Consider the following 18,765-nt stretch of genomic DNA (forward strand, 5'->3'; position numbering starts at 1 on the left):
GGGTTTTACGTGCACATTCAGAACAAGCTGTTGTAGCGCACGCCTGTCGTGGGCACAAGAGCCGGCCTTGGCCGGCTCCTCCGTCCATGACAGGAAAGGTGGGGGGGGGGAGGGGAGAGGAGGGACCGCCTGCACTGGCAGGTGCAAGGGAGCACCAGCAGCCCGATCAAATCGGTAGCAGGCGGGTGGGTGTCGCTACTTGCTGTAGCAGCTTAATATAGTCCGGTTTAGGAAATAGTTCCTCATAAAGTTAGCCAACATAAAAAGCCCCTAAAAATGTCTTTAAAAATATTTCTTTGATGATTTCACGTAGGTTGACCTATATAGTATTGAAATAACCCATTGGTTTGAGTTAGCTTATATGTAGTCCTAACTGATAACAACTGTGCAAGTGGTATGGTGCCACTTGTATAACAGCAACACGAGGCGGTGGTCAGGCATAGGGGCCGTTAATTGAAGAAATTCGCGAGCGACCTATGTTGATTTTTTACACGGTACTTTTCAGTTGAGAGCACTCCCTAAAATTAGTAGTCACGTTACCCTCACGACAGTATTGCATTTTTACTATATTCTGACATAAATATTATATTGAAATGCATGGAGTAATTAATAGTAGTATGCAACCTTTACCCTCAAACTCGTTGTGCTGACAGAAACAGGTATGGATCTAATATGTTTTGCAGGGAATCTAATACTACTTATGCATGAAAACAGAAAAACATGTTAATGTTATTACTGTTTTTGAAGTACCTGTATTTTGCAAGGTTTCCCAATATTTCATACAAGACGCAATATTAACCATTTGTCTTTCTCGTATTCTTGGGATCGATCCCCGTCAGTGGGTCCATTGGGCTATTTCTCCTTCCAGACGGTGAACCACGACTGGCGTATCAAATGCCGTGGTATGTGCTTTCCTGTGTGTGAGATGGTGCATATACAATATTCCTTGCTACTAATGAACACATTATAGCGGGTTTTATCTCTAAAACTGTAATGTTGGACAAATGTTTGATATCCAACAGCTGATGATTAAGAAATCAAGGTGCTCTAGTGGTGTCGTTAATCAAAACGAACTTTATTATTATTATTATTAGTAGTAGTAGTAGTAGTAGTATTACTATTATTATTATTATTATTATTATCATTACTATTATCATTATTATCATCATTATTATTATTAGTAGTAGTAGTAGTAGTAGTAGTAGTAGTAGTAGTAGTAGTAGTATTACTATTATTATTATTATTATCATTATTTTATCATTATTATCATCATTATTATTATTATTATTATTATTATTACTATTATTAGTACTATTATTAGTACTATCATTGCTATCATTATTATTATTACTGTTATTACCATTATTAATATTACTATCACTATTGTTATTATTATTATTACTATTACGATTACTATTATTATCATTACTATTATTATTACTGTCATTACTATCATTATTAGTAGTAGTATTATTACCAATATTATTATTACTACCACTATTATTATTATTATTATTACTACTACTACCATTATTATTATTATTTTATTTTTTGTACATTACCATTAATTGTTTTTTTAAGTTTTGTACATCGATGCTTGTCGGTCTGCCGCGTGTTGCGGAACACATTGTTGGACCTGATTCATAAAGGTCTCTTAAACTCTCTTAAGTTACTGCGCAATGTCCCTGGAATGTTTTTTTGTTTTTTTGTGTGTGTGCGTTGCTAAATCTGAAAGTTGGAACACTACTGAGTTAGGTCCCTGATCATGAATTATTTCATGCACCTCTACTCCATGCATGTATGTATGATTTATTTCATGCACCTCTACTCCATGCATGTATGTATGATTTATTTGGTTTATTTTATACCTGTAATGATTCTTCGTGCATGAATGTATTTTTGAATGACGCTAAAGCTCTCCCCCAGCGTTGTGTGTGTGTGTCTCTCTCTCTCTCTCTCTCTCTCTCTCTCTCTCTCTCTCTCTCTCTCTCTCTCTCTCTCTCTCTCTCTCTCTCTCTCTCTCTCTCTCTGTGTGTGTGTGTGTGTGTGTGTGGTACCTTCCTACATTATATACATATTATTTACTATAATATGCTATTTTTATTATAAAGCTTTTATAGTATATAACGCATAACAATAAACAAGTGAACTTGAATTTATATCTTTTTTTCTGTCCTTTTCAGCCGTTAACGAGTGCTTAACAGGTGCCTTCACTTGCGACGAAAACGCTTTCTGTACAGACGCCACTGTAGGCTACACCTGTACCTGCAACTCGGGATATACCGGTGACGGGAAGACGTGCACAGGTAACAGGTTCCCTTCATATATTCCGTAGAGAGATACTGGGTCAAATTTACGAAGCCTGTTTTTCTTAAACGCAGGTGTTTAAGCCTTCTAAATGTAGCAGATACACGTGGGTAAGATATAAACAAGCTTCGTATATTCGGCTCATTGTGTGACTCAGTGTCAGTGGAAGATCCAGAAAATCCATTTGGGGGGGGGGGGGGCAATGACTTGAGGTGGAATGCTAAAGGAACTTTGAGGGAGGTTTGGAGGGGGATTGTAAAAAAATGAAAATTAATATATAATAAAATTTATATTACAAAATTTAGGGGGGGGGCCAGGCACTTGCCCCTCCCTCCCCCCCCCCCCCCCTTAGATCTGCCTCAGAATGTGACTCTTTCGTAGCTGTCTGCATTCTGTTTTATTAATAATTTTAGAATTTCGATTTGATGTCTGCCATCTAGTAGCCGTTGTTGTTGTTATTGGTTGGTTTTGTTTGCTTGTTTTTTGTCTGGTTGGTTGTTTTTGTTCTTTTTCTTTCTTGTTTTCTTCTTTTTCTTCTTTTTCTTTTGTGCTGGGGTAACGTTAAACATTGATTCATTTATTCCCTAAAAAGAAAGAGAAACAATGTCATGGAGTGAGACGTTTGGACACTGACGTTGTCAAACGGGGCTGGGGGGCACGCCCCCCAATAACACATGCTTTACCACAATTTGCCTGCCGTCCCATAACACAACTCGTAGAAAGTGTCGATTAAGTATAGTCAAAGAACTACGTACAGCATGTTTTTGTGTTGCTTTAAATTATGCATTCTGTGTTTTTGTGTTGCTTGTCGCTGTTTGTAGATGGGGAACTATTTTGAGTTTCCTGCAGTGTAAGATTTTTCGAAATAATATATATATTTATAAATATATTAAATTTATACATTAAATAAAGTTTCTTGTTTAGAATATTAGTGTCTGTATATTCAATGTGTTTGTGATTGCCCTAATACTGGTAAGTAACCAAACAGGATTTAGTATCCTAATAATTTCGTATGTACGAAAAACAAATATATATAAGCAAATAAAATAAATCTTGACCTGGTGCACACACTAGGACGATCAGAAACACGTTTAATATTCAGTCACTGATATTTTATTTAGATTAATATATTTAATTTCTAATTAGAGTCGTTAAAACGTTTCTGTTGTTTGACATCATCTTAACAATCGCCAAAAAACTCAGGATAGTCCTTTAAATTATAAATGTTACGTTTGTTGTGTCCTGCTTAGAATTAATTTTATGAAGAAAAACATAGGAGAAAGGTCATCGCCTTTACAAAAATATATCAGCATACTAACTTTGAACGTGTCAAACACAGAAAGTGCCCAGACAGTGTGTATTTATTTTGTGCTTTGTTTTTCTTCATAATCATATACAGAGGGTCAACAGCTGTGTTTTAGGTTTGGATTTCTTCACAATCATATATAGAGGGTCAACAGCTGTGTTTTAGGTTTGGTTTCCTTCACAATCATATATAAAGGGTCAACAGCTGTGTTTTAGGTTTGGATGTCTTCACAATCGTATATGGAGTGTCAACAGCTGTGTTTTAGGTTTGCATTTCTTCACAATCGTATATAGAGGACTAAAATACACACTTTCCAATAAGCGCTGTATCCATGACAATCAATACACACTGTCGAACATGGGTATTTTTTACAGATGGCGCTGGCACGTACGACTGTAATAGGGACGGACAGGAATGTCAGAACTCGAAGACGTGCAAACCTGATGGAACGTGTGCTTGTGGAAGCACTCATGCTGGCCTCGACTGCAGTGTTGACGCAGGTAGAAATACTGTATATTCTAACGATGTCATGAATAATTATCCAATGCAATATAATATGTAACCCGGAAACGATTGGATCGGATGTCATCGCTTTCAACTAAAGATACGACTACCGTGTAGATGGACAGTGCTCATTAGCCAAGGCTATATGCACGGTCCTTAATATAGCCATTTCGATGTTAAGTGACAAAGATGTCTGCATCCACTAAGGTAGTATTTATGGAATTCAACTTTGAACGCAATGTGTAGCACGATGTGTGCACTGTAGTCGACTGGACGTGGGCGCAAAAACAGATCCTTGCGAAGTGTAACATCGGGTAAATTCACAGAAGGCTTTCGACAGTGCAAATCAAAAGAGGAGAGACAATCAGAACGATCAGAAATTGTTAAAACATCTTGCATATTATATTATTATAGAAAATCGATTCTCGTGATAAATATTAACTGTTATTATTACTACAATTTAGATGAAAGAATTGATTTAAAAATGCAGGGTTGTTCATAGTACTGAGACAGATATTGAATAGGTATTAAATGTTATTATTACTACAATTTAGATGAAAGAATTGATGTAAAAATGCAGGGTTTTTCATAGTACACAGACAGATATTGAATAGGTATTCAATGTTATTATTACTACAATTTAGATGAAAGAATTGATGTAAAAATGCAGGGTTTTTCATAGTAAACAGACAGATATTGAATAGGTATTCAATGTTATTATTACTACAATTTAGATGAAAGAATTGATGTACAAATGCAGGGTTTTTCATAGTACAGAGACAGATATTGAATAGGTATTAAATGTTATTATTACTACAATTTAGATGAAAGAATTGATGTACAAATGCAGGGTTTTTCATAGTACACAGACAGATATTGAATAGGTATTCAATGTTATTATTACTACAATTTAGATGAAAGAATTGATGTAAAAATGCAGGGTTTTTCATAGTAAACAGACAGATATTGAATAGGTATTCAATGTTATTATTACTACAATTTAGATGAAAGAATTGATGTACAAATGCAGGGTTTTTCATAGTACAGAGACAGATATTGAATAGGTATTAACTGTTATTATTACTACAATTTAGATGAAAGAATTGATGTAAAAATGCAGGGTTTTTCATAGTACAGAGACAGATATTGAATAGGTATTAACTGTTATTATTACTACAATTTAGATAAAAGAATTGATGTACAAATGCAGGGTTTTTCATAGTACAGAGACAGATATTGAATAGGTATTAACTGTTATTATTACTACAATTTAGATGAAAGAATTGATGTAAAAATGCAGGGTTTTTCATAGTACAGAGACAGATATTGAATAGGTATTAACTGTTATTATTACTACAATTTAGATAAAAGAATTGATGTACAAATGCAGGGTTTTTCATAGTACAGAAAGAAAGAAGTGTTTTATTTAACGACGCACTCAACACATTTTATTTACGGTTATATGGCGTCAGACATATGGTTAAGGACCACACAGATTTTGACAGGAAACCCGCTGTTGCCACTACATGGGCTACTCTTCCGATTGGCAGCAAGGGATCTTTTATTTGCGCTTCCCACAGGCAGGATAGCACAAACCATGGCCTTTGTTGAACCAGTTATGGATCACTGGTCGGTGCAAGTGGTTTACACCTACCCATTGAGCCTTGCGGAGCACTCACTCAGTGTTTGGAGTCGGTATCTGGATTAAAAATCCCATGCCTCGACTGGGATCCGAACCCAGTACCTACCAGCCTGTAGACCGATGGCCTGCCACGACGCCACCGAGGCCGGTCATAGTACAGAGACAGATATTGAATAGGTATTAAATGTTCTTTGCAGGACAGTCTACAATAAACTAGGGCGCGGCATAGCCCAGCGGTAATGCACTCGCCTGATGCGCGGTCGGTCTAGGATCGATCCCCGTTCTGTGTGCCCATGAGCTATTTATCGTTCAAGCTGGAACACCACGACTGGTATGTCAAAGGTCGTGGTATGTACTATCCTGTCTGTGGGATGGTGCATATAAAATATCCCTTGCTACTAACAGAAAATGTAGCGGGTTTTACCAAATGTTTAACATCCAATGATCGAAATTTAATAAATCAATGTGTTCTAGTGGTATCGTTAAACAAAAGAAACAAACTATCTTGGTTTCGCAATATTCTAACCGATTGTTTAATGGAAAGGGTTTTTTTGTGCGTTTTATTCTGTTTTCTTTAGCTCTAGTAGATGCGGAACCTCCATGCACCGCTGGTGCCGATGTCTGTGGCCCAGCACATAAGGGAGTTTGTAGTAAAGCTTCCTCCACCAGCGATGATTTGGTCTGCACATGTAATTCTGGAAGCGGTGCTAGGTCTATGACAGATCCAAAGTGCACCACGGGACGATGTAAGTACAATGCATTTATTAATTTTTTATCAGTATTATTATTTTTTATTATTAATATTATACATTTATTTATTTATTTCATTTTATTTATGTAATTTTTTTTTTTTTTTTTTTTTAAATATTTATGTATGTATTTATTTATATTATTCATTTCCACGTTTTTATAAAAAAAAAATTATTGATTTATTTACAAATATTGATTTAATTATTTATTTATTTATTTTATTAATTTCTACGTTTTTATTATTTTATTTTTATTTTTATTCATTTATTTACAAATACATATTTGTTTATATTATTCGTTTCCACGTTTTTATTATTTTGTTTTTATTTATTTATTTACAAATATTTATTATTTTATTTTATTTATTTATTCATTTTATTAATTTCCACGTTTTTATTATTTTATTTTCATTTATTTATTTACAAATATGTATTTATTTATTTATTTATTTATTTATTTATTTATTTATTATACAATGTGCATTGCGGGACGATGTAAGTACAATGTATCTATTGAATTTTTTATCATCATTATTATTTTTTTTTAATTATATATTTATTTATTTATTTTATTTTATTTTATTTTATTTTATTTTATTTTATTTATGTAATTATTTTTTTATTTTCATTTCCATGTTTTTGTTATTTGATTTTTAATTATTTATTTATTTACAAATATGTATTTATTTACATTATTCGTTTCCACGTTTTTATTATTTTGTTTTTATTGATTTATTTACAAATATGTATTTATTTATTAATTTACGTTTTCAACAGACAAGGTTGCTTGTTTTGGTGACAAGATGATCATAAACATTAACCCGTACGGAACGTTTAGTGGACGAATCTACTTGTGGAACAAACCGGCTTGTACCATCGTAGATAGCATAGACAACAGCAATTCAGAACATGGCGAGTTCGTTGGAGGCAAAGTGAGAGAAATTCAATACACAGGTGATGCTACCTGTGGTGACGTCACGTCAAACAGCCAGGTAAATTCTGCATACGATTCTATTCAAGGTGAATTGTTTTAATTCAGCAAGGTGTAATTACAGACGAATGATTCTGTTAAGTGATCTCGAATGACTTATGTTTAAGAGACCTTCCCCTCAAAAAAAAAAAAAAAAAAAATAAAAAAATAATAACAATATGGCATTCATGTATATACATATCTAATACTGTATCTCTGCACAAGCCTGATTCCAAAATATATAATGAATGCAGCCATGATTCACTGTTAAGTTCTTTATCCACAGAGGAGAACTGAGTTTGACTACGATATATGGTTCCCTCTCCGTCTGTAAGAGGACTGCCACTTTTACAGAACATATTTAAGCGGCTGTCGTGGTAGCGCGTCGGTCGGTCTAGGATCTATCCTGTCGGTGGGTCAATTTATCGTTCCCGCCAGTGCACCACGACTGATATATCAAAGGTCATGCCCCCTCCCCCAATCAAACGCTGTCTGTGTGTATTACATTTTATGACATACATACATACGTACATACATACATACATACGTACATACACACGTACATACGTACATACGTACATACGTACATACGTACGTGCGTACATACGTACATACGTACGTGCGTACGTGCGTACGTACATACGTACATACGTACGTACGTACATACGTACGTACATACGTACATACATACATACATACATACATACATACATACATACATACATACATACATACATACAGTTGGCCACCCCCAATATGGGTTCCCCCAATATATGGGGAGGGGGGAGGGCGTATGTACTCTGTGACCCCCTCTGGATCCGCCAGTGTGAAACGTCTGACATACTCGAATTGACCAGTCATGTTATTGTTAAAACGTCCACGTGAGTCACTCAGTCTTGAACTGAGATACGAGTTAGAGAATGTCAATAGTTTTGTCGTTCTTATTTGTTTGTTTCATTAGGTATGACTATTGTGGGGTTTTTTTGTGTCTTTTAAGAATTACGTCACAGAGTACACGACTGACGTGTTTGTTGGATTTAATCCGAAATACACGAGCTGGCGTGACGAAATCGTGACAGTGACGTGCAAACTTGACAAAGCTAACAACGTCATCACTTCCAGCATTGCGTCAAATACTATCGAGAAGTAAGTCATAAATGAATACTAATTTATTTCCCATATGGGCGAGAGAGAGAAGCGAGGAAGGTTTTTTTATGAGGTAGAAAAGGGGGGGGGGGGGCTTTATATATATGATATGATATAATATGACACGTAATTGTTCTCAATTGTGTAATAAAAAATAAATGATATAATACAATATATCTTTGAAATAATGCCAACGAGAACCCGTTCTGTTAGCAACTTTGAATTTGCGCAATTTAAGATGGGCCCGCCCCCGATTTTGTTTTCCGACAGCTATAATTTTATTATATATTAATTTTCAATGTTTTACGTCGGAGAAGGGGGGCGATACCCCATCATACCTCCCCCAAAGTTCCCTTGGCATTCCGCCTCATATTCAAGTAGCTTCCCGTAATTCAGTAAGAGTCCTCCCCCCCCCCCCCCCCCACACACACACCCAGGTAGGGGGGTTAACTCGAGAGTACATGGCGAGACGTCATGACGAGTTGCAATCGATTTCATATAGTAGCAATAGTGCGAGTGCGAATAATTTTTACATGCTCATATACCACTAGAGTTTCGAGCATGTCCGTCCCGGGGCCTGTCTCTGGATAGCCAGGGGCTGGTCCCGGGACAGAAAAGAATTAAGCAGACAATTTTGAAATTTACATCCAAAAAGTAAATAGTGGGCCTTTAAAATTTTGATCTCTAATTAATATAATTAATAAAGAAAATTCTACTCATTAAATTTGGTCGCTAGATTAGATCGGATGGTCAAACAGAAATTAGATAAGATCGGTGGCCTGACTCGGAATGGACGGGGGTGGGGGTAGAGTTGAAAATGGGCAGAATTTTGAAAATAGCAATTAGTAAAAAAGTTAATAGAAATTAAAAATTAAAAATTAAAAAAGTTACAAACCAAAAATAAAATGAATTGACTGCTCGGTCGAATATTTATATAATCTGGAGCATTTTAGAAGGACAGTCCAAAAATGAATAAAAGAAAGAAGAGAGGATCGAACTATTTAATAATATTTAAAAAAAAGTAATTTCGACAAACTTTTGAACGAAGGTCTAAAAGTTTAAAGTCCGATCTATATGTCCATGTGAGTGGCCTCGTTAAGGCCGTTAGGGTGCACAGCTTGTAGGGACGAGATGGGTTGCATCCCGTCCCCTGGATTGACAGTCAACAGACGTTGAAGGTGTAGTGCTGTGCTGAAATATAAATCTTGAGAAGCCGGTTCCGTCTGAACGAGAGAGAGAATCAGACTAGGGTATATAGTCCAGTCGTCATGGGTTGGTATAGTGGTGCGGACGGGCCCGACTCCGGAGGATACGAGATGGTGTCACAATAAAACAAAGTAACGTCTAGAAAAGAGTAGTAGGGGCCGACCCCGTTTCCTATTTCTTCTTAGAGTGGGGCAGTCAATCTTCCAGTGCTGCTAGGACAGGCTCCGACATGCAGAGACTAAACGCGAACAACATGGCGTTCTGCATACAGGCCGTCATACGAGTCACGAAAAAAACAAGTCAACATAGGCAGACGGAGAAATGACGTGGAGGCAAGGAATCTCGCTAAAAAAGAATCCAACCTGGTGGTGCACACTGTCGAAACGAGAAGCGTTCCAGCGTTCAAACAGTTCCAATGGCCGCATACATCCCAGTATAAAACTTCACTTCGCTGACAAAAACAACGAAGTAAAGGATCCCCAAGTTGAGCCGCGAAAGCACGTGCAGTGTGCAGAAGCAAAACAAACACGTCTTACCGCGACAAGCTCCAGACAGTAGCAATAGTGGTAATAGAGGTAGCGGACGTGATAGTGATAGTGGATTGATAATGGTAGTTGTTGTTGTTGTACTTTGTCGGTGGACCCATTAGGCCAATTCTTGTTCTAGCCAGTGCACAACGACTGGTATATCAAATGTCGTGGTATGTGCTATCCTGTTTGTAGTATGGTACATATCAAAGATCCCTTGCTACTAATGGAAAAAATGTAGCGGGTTTTGTCACTAAAACTATATGTCAAAATTACCAAATGTTTGACATCCAATAGCCGATGATTACTAAATCAATGTGCTCTAATAGTGTCGTTAAACAAAACAAACTTTAACTTTTGAGATTGTTATTATTGTTGTTTGTAAAGATAAAAATTATAATTATAGTGTTTATGTCCAGGGCGCAGCTCAAAGAAACCAAAACTAAAAACGACATCGAGGCTGTCACAGTCGAGGTCAAGGTCAATGGTGATGCCTTAACTCCTGGAGAGAAGGTCGACATGGGTCAGATGCTGTCCTTCACTTTTACTGCAGCATCAGGTTTGTGAATTATTCATCCGTCCTTCTTTCCCTCCATCCATCGATCTGTCGGTCCACCAATCCATCCATTCACCCCTCCCTCCCACCGTTCATCCATCCATTCGTGGCTCTTTCCGTCCGTCCCTCCATCTATTCATTCATCATTCCATCCATCCATCCATATTCACGTTCATGCATCTCTCTCTCCTATCCTTCCCTACATCCATCTATCCATTCATTCATATATGCATACATTCAGTTTGCTATCCATCCATGCATTTATTCATGCAATATTCATCCACTGAGTCAGCCAGGCAGGCATTCTTCTGTCTGTCTATCCATTAATTCTTCTCAGGTATACAAATTGAAATATTAGTCTTACATTCTGCAGTGCACCTTGATGTAGGTATCCTCATATGTGTATTGTAAGAAATGTTTATCTCCATCTGTCCATCCATTCATCCATCACTTCATCCTTCTGTTCATTATTTTATCCATAGGTACATTAATAAGTCCCTCCCTACTCCCACCCACCCATGATCCATCTATCTATCCACCTGCACAATGAATTTCTCATACATTCGTTTGTTACACTTTACTGGACTATAAAAGGCCGTGGTATGTGCTGTCCTGTCTGTGGGTTTCCTATTTAAGACCATATGTGAAAATTACCAAACGTTTGACATCCAATAACCGATGATAAATAAATCAATGTGCTCTAGTGATGTCGTTAAACAAAACAAACTTTAAACAATAGTTTACAACACCGTAGAGACTTTTTACATACACGATAGTTAGAATTTTAATTGTACATACTTGTATTATTGAACTATACTGTCTCTCGTAATTCCACAAAGAATGGTTTATGTCTAGCATTGTTATCTCACCATTGGTCGGACGATACAAAGAGGAAACCCTCTTCTAACACACAGTTTACTCCATCCGAAAAGCAGCAAGGTTTCTTTTACCTACACGTGTGCATGGACACGTACACACTAGTGATGTTCCGATGATCGATTGTAATCGAAAATAGATCGGTTTGGTTATACCGATGTGTAATAATCGATTTTTAAAAATCCATAATCGATTGTGTGGGAAAATGTTGACTGTTATTGTTTCTCCACAATATTCTGAGGGTATTCGATGTGTTTCATATGAATTACGAATGCCTTATTTAGACCAGTAGAACTCATTTTAATCAGATTGCTAACAACACTGCGTAATCTCCAATGGCCAGGTAACATTTCGTCTGTAAATAATAATTTAAATATTGACCAATCACACTTCGACTTTTATAACGTTATTTGGGAGCATACAAATTCTAAAAATATCGGGCGAGTCTATTGTAGTGGTCGCAGTACAGCGAACCATACCAATACGTACGGGATGGGTTATCAGTCTTCAATTTTACATTACAAATTATTTATTTATTTATAAAAAAAACACCCAACTAAATCAGTCTTCAGTTTTACATTTATAAAATAAAACATGTTTTAAGGCATTCGGAATTCACACGAAACATGTCGTATACCCTCAGGATAATTCGGAATGTTTTAAAATTATTTTCAAATCACTGGCATGATTATGCAAGTAAGGTTTTAATTGGTGGACATGAGCTCCAACTGGCTGCTGTTAGATCCACATGTAATAGTGGAGCTAATTTTAATTAGATTGGTTTCTCCAGTTTATGTGACAGGAAAATATACACACTGAATATTAGGTAAAACAATATATGTATACAGTGTATTATATACAGTATATTAGGTAAAACAATATATGTTTACAGTGTATTATATACAGTATATTAGGTAAAACAATATATGTATACAGTGTATTATATACAGTATATTAGGTAGATTTAGCGGTTCGTTTGGTGGTCTATCTAACATGACAACAGGTGTTTGTTACTTATAATTAAAATCCTTCTTATGTTCATATAATTTGTTCGATTGGTGCAAATCGATTATAAGCGATGGTCGATGATGACATTCCAACCAATTACATCTCGGGGGGGGGGGGGGGGGGGGGGGGGGGGCTGGTAAAGCGCTTGCATGATGTGCGCTCGGTCTGGGATCGATCTCCGTTGATGGGCCCATTGAGCTATTTCTCGTCCCAGACTGTATACCGCGACTGGTATATCAAAGGCCGTGGTATGTGCTATCCTGTCTGTGGGATGGTGCACAGAAAAGATCCCGTGTTACTAATGGGGAAAAATGTAGCTGGTTATCTCTCTAAGACAATATGTCCAAATTACCAAATATTTGACATCCAAAACCCCTCCAATTAAGAAAATGCCAACGGCAAAAAAAACCAAAAAAACCCACAAACCCCCCCCCCCCCCCCACATGCCATTGCCGATTGCCGTGGGAAATAGCAGGGATTGCTCTAGTGGTGTCGGTATACAAAACAAACTTTAACCATCTCTGAAACATCCAATGGCTTTTGATGTACAATACTTGACTGAGGCATTGGTTTTCAATGGGAAAGCAGCCAAAGCCTTATCCAAAACCTTGTTCGATGTTTCTATGTCGGATAAATATAAATGTAAAAAATACTTTACTTTGTTTTTACTATAAACTGTTTTGCTTAGTTTTGAGTTGGCATTTCAGGGTTGACTCACATGATCTTGTACACCGTGAAGATAGACAACGGGAAAGAGAGCTCCAATTCGAAGTATCAGTTCGTGGACCTTCTAGAGCAGGGGTGAGTGACCAAAAACAAGACATCGTCAAGAGCCGACAATAAGAACTGAAATTATAATGTATTACATATAAAATATAATATAATATAATATAATATAATATAATATATCATTACAATTAATAATAATAATAATATTATTATTTAGTAGTAGTAGTAGTAGTAGTAGTAGTAGTAGTAGTAGTAGTAGTAGCAGTAGTAGTAGTTGCAGATGCAGTAGTTGCAGTAGCAGCAGCAGTAGCAGCAGCAGCAGCAGCAGCAGCAGCAGTAGTAGTAGTAGTAGTAGTAGTAGTAGCAGTAGTATTTATTATTATTATTATTATTATTATTATTTCTTGGGTTTTTTTCTAGCTGCAAGAGTCCATCAAAGATATCGGATATATGGAACGCGCCGCCAAGTGATGTTGAAGGACGTAATAAAGTGAAGTTTGAATTCAAAACGTTTGTGTTCACCGAGACTGCCACGATGAAAGTGACCTTCACCGTTCGAGTCTGTGCTTCCGGTACCGAAGCTCTATGTGATACTGTATGTATACAATATAACACTGTTTACATAATACTGCGTGTATACCATATAAATATACAGAACTTCACATACGTTGTTTTCGCTGCCTATTTATTGCACGAGTTTATTTTGCGCAAGAATATATACCACGAGACCACGTAGTGGTCGAGTAGTATGTTCTTATGCAAAATAAACGAGTGCAATAAATGGGAAGCGAAAATAACGTATGTGAAGTTCTGTATTTATTACATACCTCCTTTTATGTTTTAAAAAACGGGTTTTAATTTAACATCATAACAACACTTTGTTAAATCTATGATCAAAACTTCTTTCATGGATTTGCTTAACGTTAAGAATCATGCTCTGCGGCAGCCTTGTGTAATGTTTCAAATACGATGTGACATAATTTGTAAATCATATATGACGTCAGTAAATAGAAGGCGCTGACTGCAGGAAAAATAAAAAGTGAATTCCCCATTTAAAAGTTCCGGTCCAGGGCCCAGCAATCTTAGCACTAAGATCCCCTCAAGTGTATATGTTAGCTGTGCAGTTACGGTGATCTTATGGCTAGGATCGCTTCGTGGAACGGGGCCCTGATCGGAAATGTGTGCGATGCAATATAAATTGATCACACGGTTTCAGAATGTGTTTATCACTATAGTAAGATTCAGTAGGTATGTAATAAATTGAGGCGTCGTCCCAACCCACCCGCTAACGTCAACGAACTTCGTCAAGCGCTCATTCAGAAATGGAACAATATTCCACAGGCAGAAATCAACACTTTAGTCAATTCTATGCGCCTGCGATGCACTGCAGTGGTCAATTCAAGAGGTGGTCATACCCGGTATTAAGTGGGTGGGTTTTTTTTAACCCCTACCACACTTGGTCAAACTTTCTCCCAGTTTCTGTTAACCTATGGCGATGATTTATGCACCAAACGATGCATCATGGAACACTCTTTAAACGCATATATTACAATCATTCCCCCGGTTTGTTTTCATCAAGTTATGTTCAAGCAAAGTTAGCGGAAGTTTCTTATTTTGTTCAGTATATGTTAATCGGTATTTGTCGAGGTCAAGCCGAGACAAATACTGATTAACTAAACGAGGTTGATATTTTTTACATATTAAAAAAACACGAGTAGTGAATTCTATTTATCCTATAACACTTCTAAAATAACATTTTAATTAAATGTTTAGTAAATCACAGTACTAACGCCGCCATTGGTAAGATGACGTCATCACGATTAGCAAAAATTAGTTTGAGGTCACGCATTTTAACTAAAGCTTTTGAAACGTTACTCAGTTACACAGGTCTTGCTGACTTGTAAGCAAATGACCCATCCACAGCAACGCATTACCTAGAGACCTTGCAAATTTCCATACCATTATTAACCGGGTTAATACACTAAAATTATCACATGGGTATATGGCATGGATACCATGGGTAAGTTATAGTATAAAACTCGTTATGTAATACCTATATATTTTTAAAGTGTGGAATCACCAACGGTACAGAAACATGCACGTGTTTTGTTCACGAATCAGTCTAGAATAGCTTTATTTTTTGTTGCCATAGATTGGCAGGGGATAAAATAAGTATTGGCCACTATTTTCTCTTGATATAATGCTGTTATGTTTTAACAGATTGACTGTAGTGGAGATACGTCATCAGGGAGAAGGAAGCGGCTCGCCAATGACGTCACCAACCAGACACACGTGCTTGAAAGAACTTTCCTTGTCGTCTACCCAGAAGTGACAGGTGAGGTTAAACACATAACAGAACTACTCATTAAGAAACACCGTTCAATGTCTGTCAGGCCTGGCGAAACGATGTCTGGAAGGGAGGACACAACATCTAGCGGGGTGTCACAGGCATCATAGTTACGGAGAAGGGGGGGGGGGGGGGGGGACACAAGCCATAATTATACCCTTATTTATAGAGCCTTACATTTTCGTCCACCGCTCCATCTTCCAGTTTCTACAGACCTGGTTATTGTTTTTTGTTGTGGTTTTTATTTTTTGTTTTGTTGTTGTTATTGTTGTTTTTTTTTGTTGTTTTTTTGTTTTTGTTTTTTTTTTGGGGGGGGGGGTTACCCCATAAAACAGAATGTGGAGTGACCGTTCTTATTTTGTAGGCCTACTCTTTAAAACAGGTATTCCTCATTTAGAATTGCCATTCGTGTTGTGTAAAATAGCTATTCATCATTTAGAATCACCTTTCGTGTTGTTTATTCTTTAAAACAGATGTTCCTCAATTAGAATCGCCGTTCAATAAAACAGGCATTTCTCATTCCGACCGGCCTCGGTGGCGTCGTGGCAGGCCATCGGTCTACAGGCTGGTAGGTACTGGGTTCGGATCCCAGTCGAGGCATGGGATTTTTAATCGAGATACCGACTCCAAACCCTGAGTGAGTGCTCCGCAAGGCTCAATGGGTAGGTGTAAACCACTTGCACCGACCAGTGATCCATAACTGGTTCAACAAAGGCCATGGTTTGTGCTATCCTGCCTGTGGGAAGCGCAAATAAAAGATCCCTTGCTGCCTGTCGTAAAAAAGAGTAGCCTATGTGGCGACAGCGGGTTTCCTCTAAAAACAGTGTCAGAATGACCATATGTTTGACGTCCAATAGCCGATGATAAGATTAAAAATCAATGTGCTCTAGCGGCGTCGTTAAATAAAACAAACAAACTTACTTTCTCATTCCGAATCGCCATCGTTAAAACCTATTTCAGTTTTATAACTTTAATCACTACCTATTTTCGTGTGGCAACATGACATCATCTGTTTTGTTCTGTGACTTTCAGAAACAGCGGAAGTGACGAAGAGTGATAACCGACGCAGAGAACAAGAGTGTGAGACCAGTCCGTCCATGATCGGCACTGTCGCTGCTTTAGCTGGCGTTGTCGCCCTTCTCATAATTCTTCTGTTTGTTTTTGTGGTGCGATCTTTCGTGCGAAAACCAAAGAATTGGGAGGAACGAAAACAGAGCAATTAGGGAGACGTTACGTCGCAATATTTTCTTTACTTATAAGAAGTGAAATGACATATTATTTTGCTTAAACAGATCATTTTATATTTTTTGCAATCTTTAACCAGACGGCATATGTCAGTCGATTACTAACACATAGTAGCATATGGGTTTTGCTTTTTATAAGGGTTTTTCGTTTTTGTTTATATGGTGTTGGTTTTGTGTGTTTTTTAAAAGGCGAGATATACGGTAGATATTACTTTTTCGACATCAGCGGAGGCAACGCCGTCAACGTTTGTGTTTAGGTTTTGCAGCTATATTCATTTCTCATAACCATAAGCTCTGAATCAATGAAACGTGGTTTGTAGTTGCACCTATGGATGTTCACCACAGAGGCAAGATATTGGTGGATGGTTTAAATTTCAAAGCTTTTTTTTATTATTTATTTTATTATTATTATTATTATTATTATTATTATTATTATCATTGTTGTTGTTGTTGTTGTTATTATTGTTATTATTGGGGAGGGGTTGGAGGTTTGGGTTAGTTTTTTTTATCATGGATTTCGTTTGGATTATTTTCGTTAGGGCCGAATTTACGACACGTTACAATCATTTATTTTAAATAGGTTTCATTCTAAAACGCGGACACAGACGTATGCGTGCGGCTAAACAAGTGTGCATTGTAAATGAGTAAATCAGTTTGGGAAAGTTTCGTATCACTAAGTTATACTCTTTGTGTGTGTGTGTGTGTGTGTGGGGGGGGGGGGGGGTAATTTCAGCCCTAATATTTTAATATTAGATATAACATTTGCTGTATGTTTCAATATGTGTATTTCGTAGGTTGTATATTCTGTATCTTTCAAATATGCATACATTATGTTAAATGAACCGGTGATGTTTTAAGGTTTTACATGTTACTTGAAGTATGTTGTTTATCGGTCACTGTGATTGAAATAAGCTCCGCTTGTTTATAATGGTTACCTGTACAGTAGAGGAGATTTCTGTTAGGTTGGCTTATCGTTGTAATGTGTATACTGAGGGTGAACTATTTACTTTGGTATTTTGCATATCTGTTTGTATTATTTTAATCTATTTATAGCTAGTAACACCTTACTTATTTGTAATGTTAAAAATAGATTTGTTTACTTTAACGACACTACTAGAGGACATTGATTTATTCATTGTTGAATCTTGGATATTAAACATTTGGTAATTTTCATTTATAGTCTTAGAGAGGAAACACGTTAATTTGTTCCATTAGTAGCAAGAATTCTGTTATATGCACAATCCCACAGACAGGATAGCATATACTAATCGTGGTGTACTGGCTGGAACGAGAAATAGTGGAATGGGTCCACCGACGGGTGTCGATCCCGGACCGACCGCGCATCAGGCGAGAGCTTTACCACTGGGTTTACGTCTCGCCCCATGACTTGTTTTTAAAACAAGGGCATAAAACATGTATTTAAAATGCAACTTTTAATTTTTTTTTTAATAAGACCTATCCTTTTTACACCAATAGTATGGAACTAAGCTACAGTCTAATAAACACGTAATATAATTTACTTAGTGGCCACTTTTGTTTTAGTGAAAATAGATTTAAATAATTACAGTCAGTGAGACTCAAAATAAAATCCCTTAGGTGTCATTTATAAATAGAAGTTAAAGTAGAAAGCTGGGCCCGATTTCACAAA

The 18,765-nt window shown here is 36.8% G+C and overlaps 1 protein-coding gene across 2 annotated transcripts in view; it reads left to right on the forward strand.

Moving 5' to 3' along the window:
* LOC121385380 (EGF-like domain-containing protein 2) overlaps positions 1 to 18,290 on the forward strand; it is a 50,039-nt gene extending 31,749 nt beyond the window's left edge. For both annotated transcript variants that reach the window (XM_041516046.1, XM_041516045.1), the window contains exons 4-13: positions 2,184 to 2,306; positions 3,988 to 4,113; positions 6,338 to 6,505; positions 7,286 to 7,500; positions 8,476 to 8,624; positions 10,777 to 10,916; positions 13,505 to 13,598; positions 13,947 to 14,121; positions 15,747 to 15,861; positions 16,906 to 18,290. In XM_041516046.1, coding sequence (XP_041371980.1) covers positions 2,184 to 2,306; positions 3,988 to 4,113; positions 6,338 to 6,505; positions 7,286 to 7,500; positions 8,476 to 8,624; positions 10,777 to 10,916; positions 13,505 to 13,598; positions 13,947 to 14,121; positions 15,747 to 15,861; positions 16,906 to 17,096 — 1,496 coding nt within the window. In that variant the 3' untranslated portion in view covers positions 17,097 to 18,290. The remainder of the gene's footprint in view (positions 1 to 2,183; positions 2,307 to 3,987; positions 4,114 to 6,337; positions 6,506 to 7,285; positions 7,501 to 8,475; positions 8,625 to 10,776; positions 10,917 to 13,504; positions 13,599 to 13,946; positions 14,122 to 15,746; positions 15,862 to 16,905) is intronic.
* The last annotated feature ends 475 nt before the right edge of the window (positions 18,291 to 18,765 follow it).

The sequence above is a fragment of the Gigantopelta aegis genome, chromosome 11 (genome assembly GCF_016097555.1).
Source record: "Gigantopelta aegis isolate Gae_Host chromosome 11, Gae_host_genome, whole genome shotgun sequence".
Classification (NCBI taxonomy): Eukaryota; Metazoa; Mollusca; class Gastropoda; order Neomphalida; family Peltospiridae; genus Gigantopelta; species Gigantopelta aegis.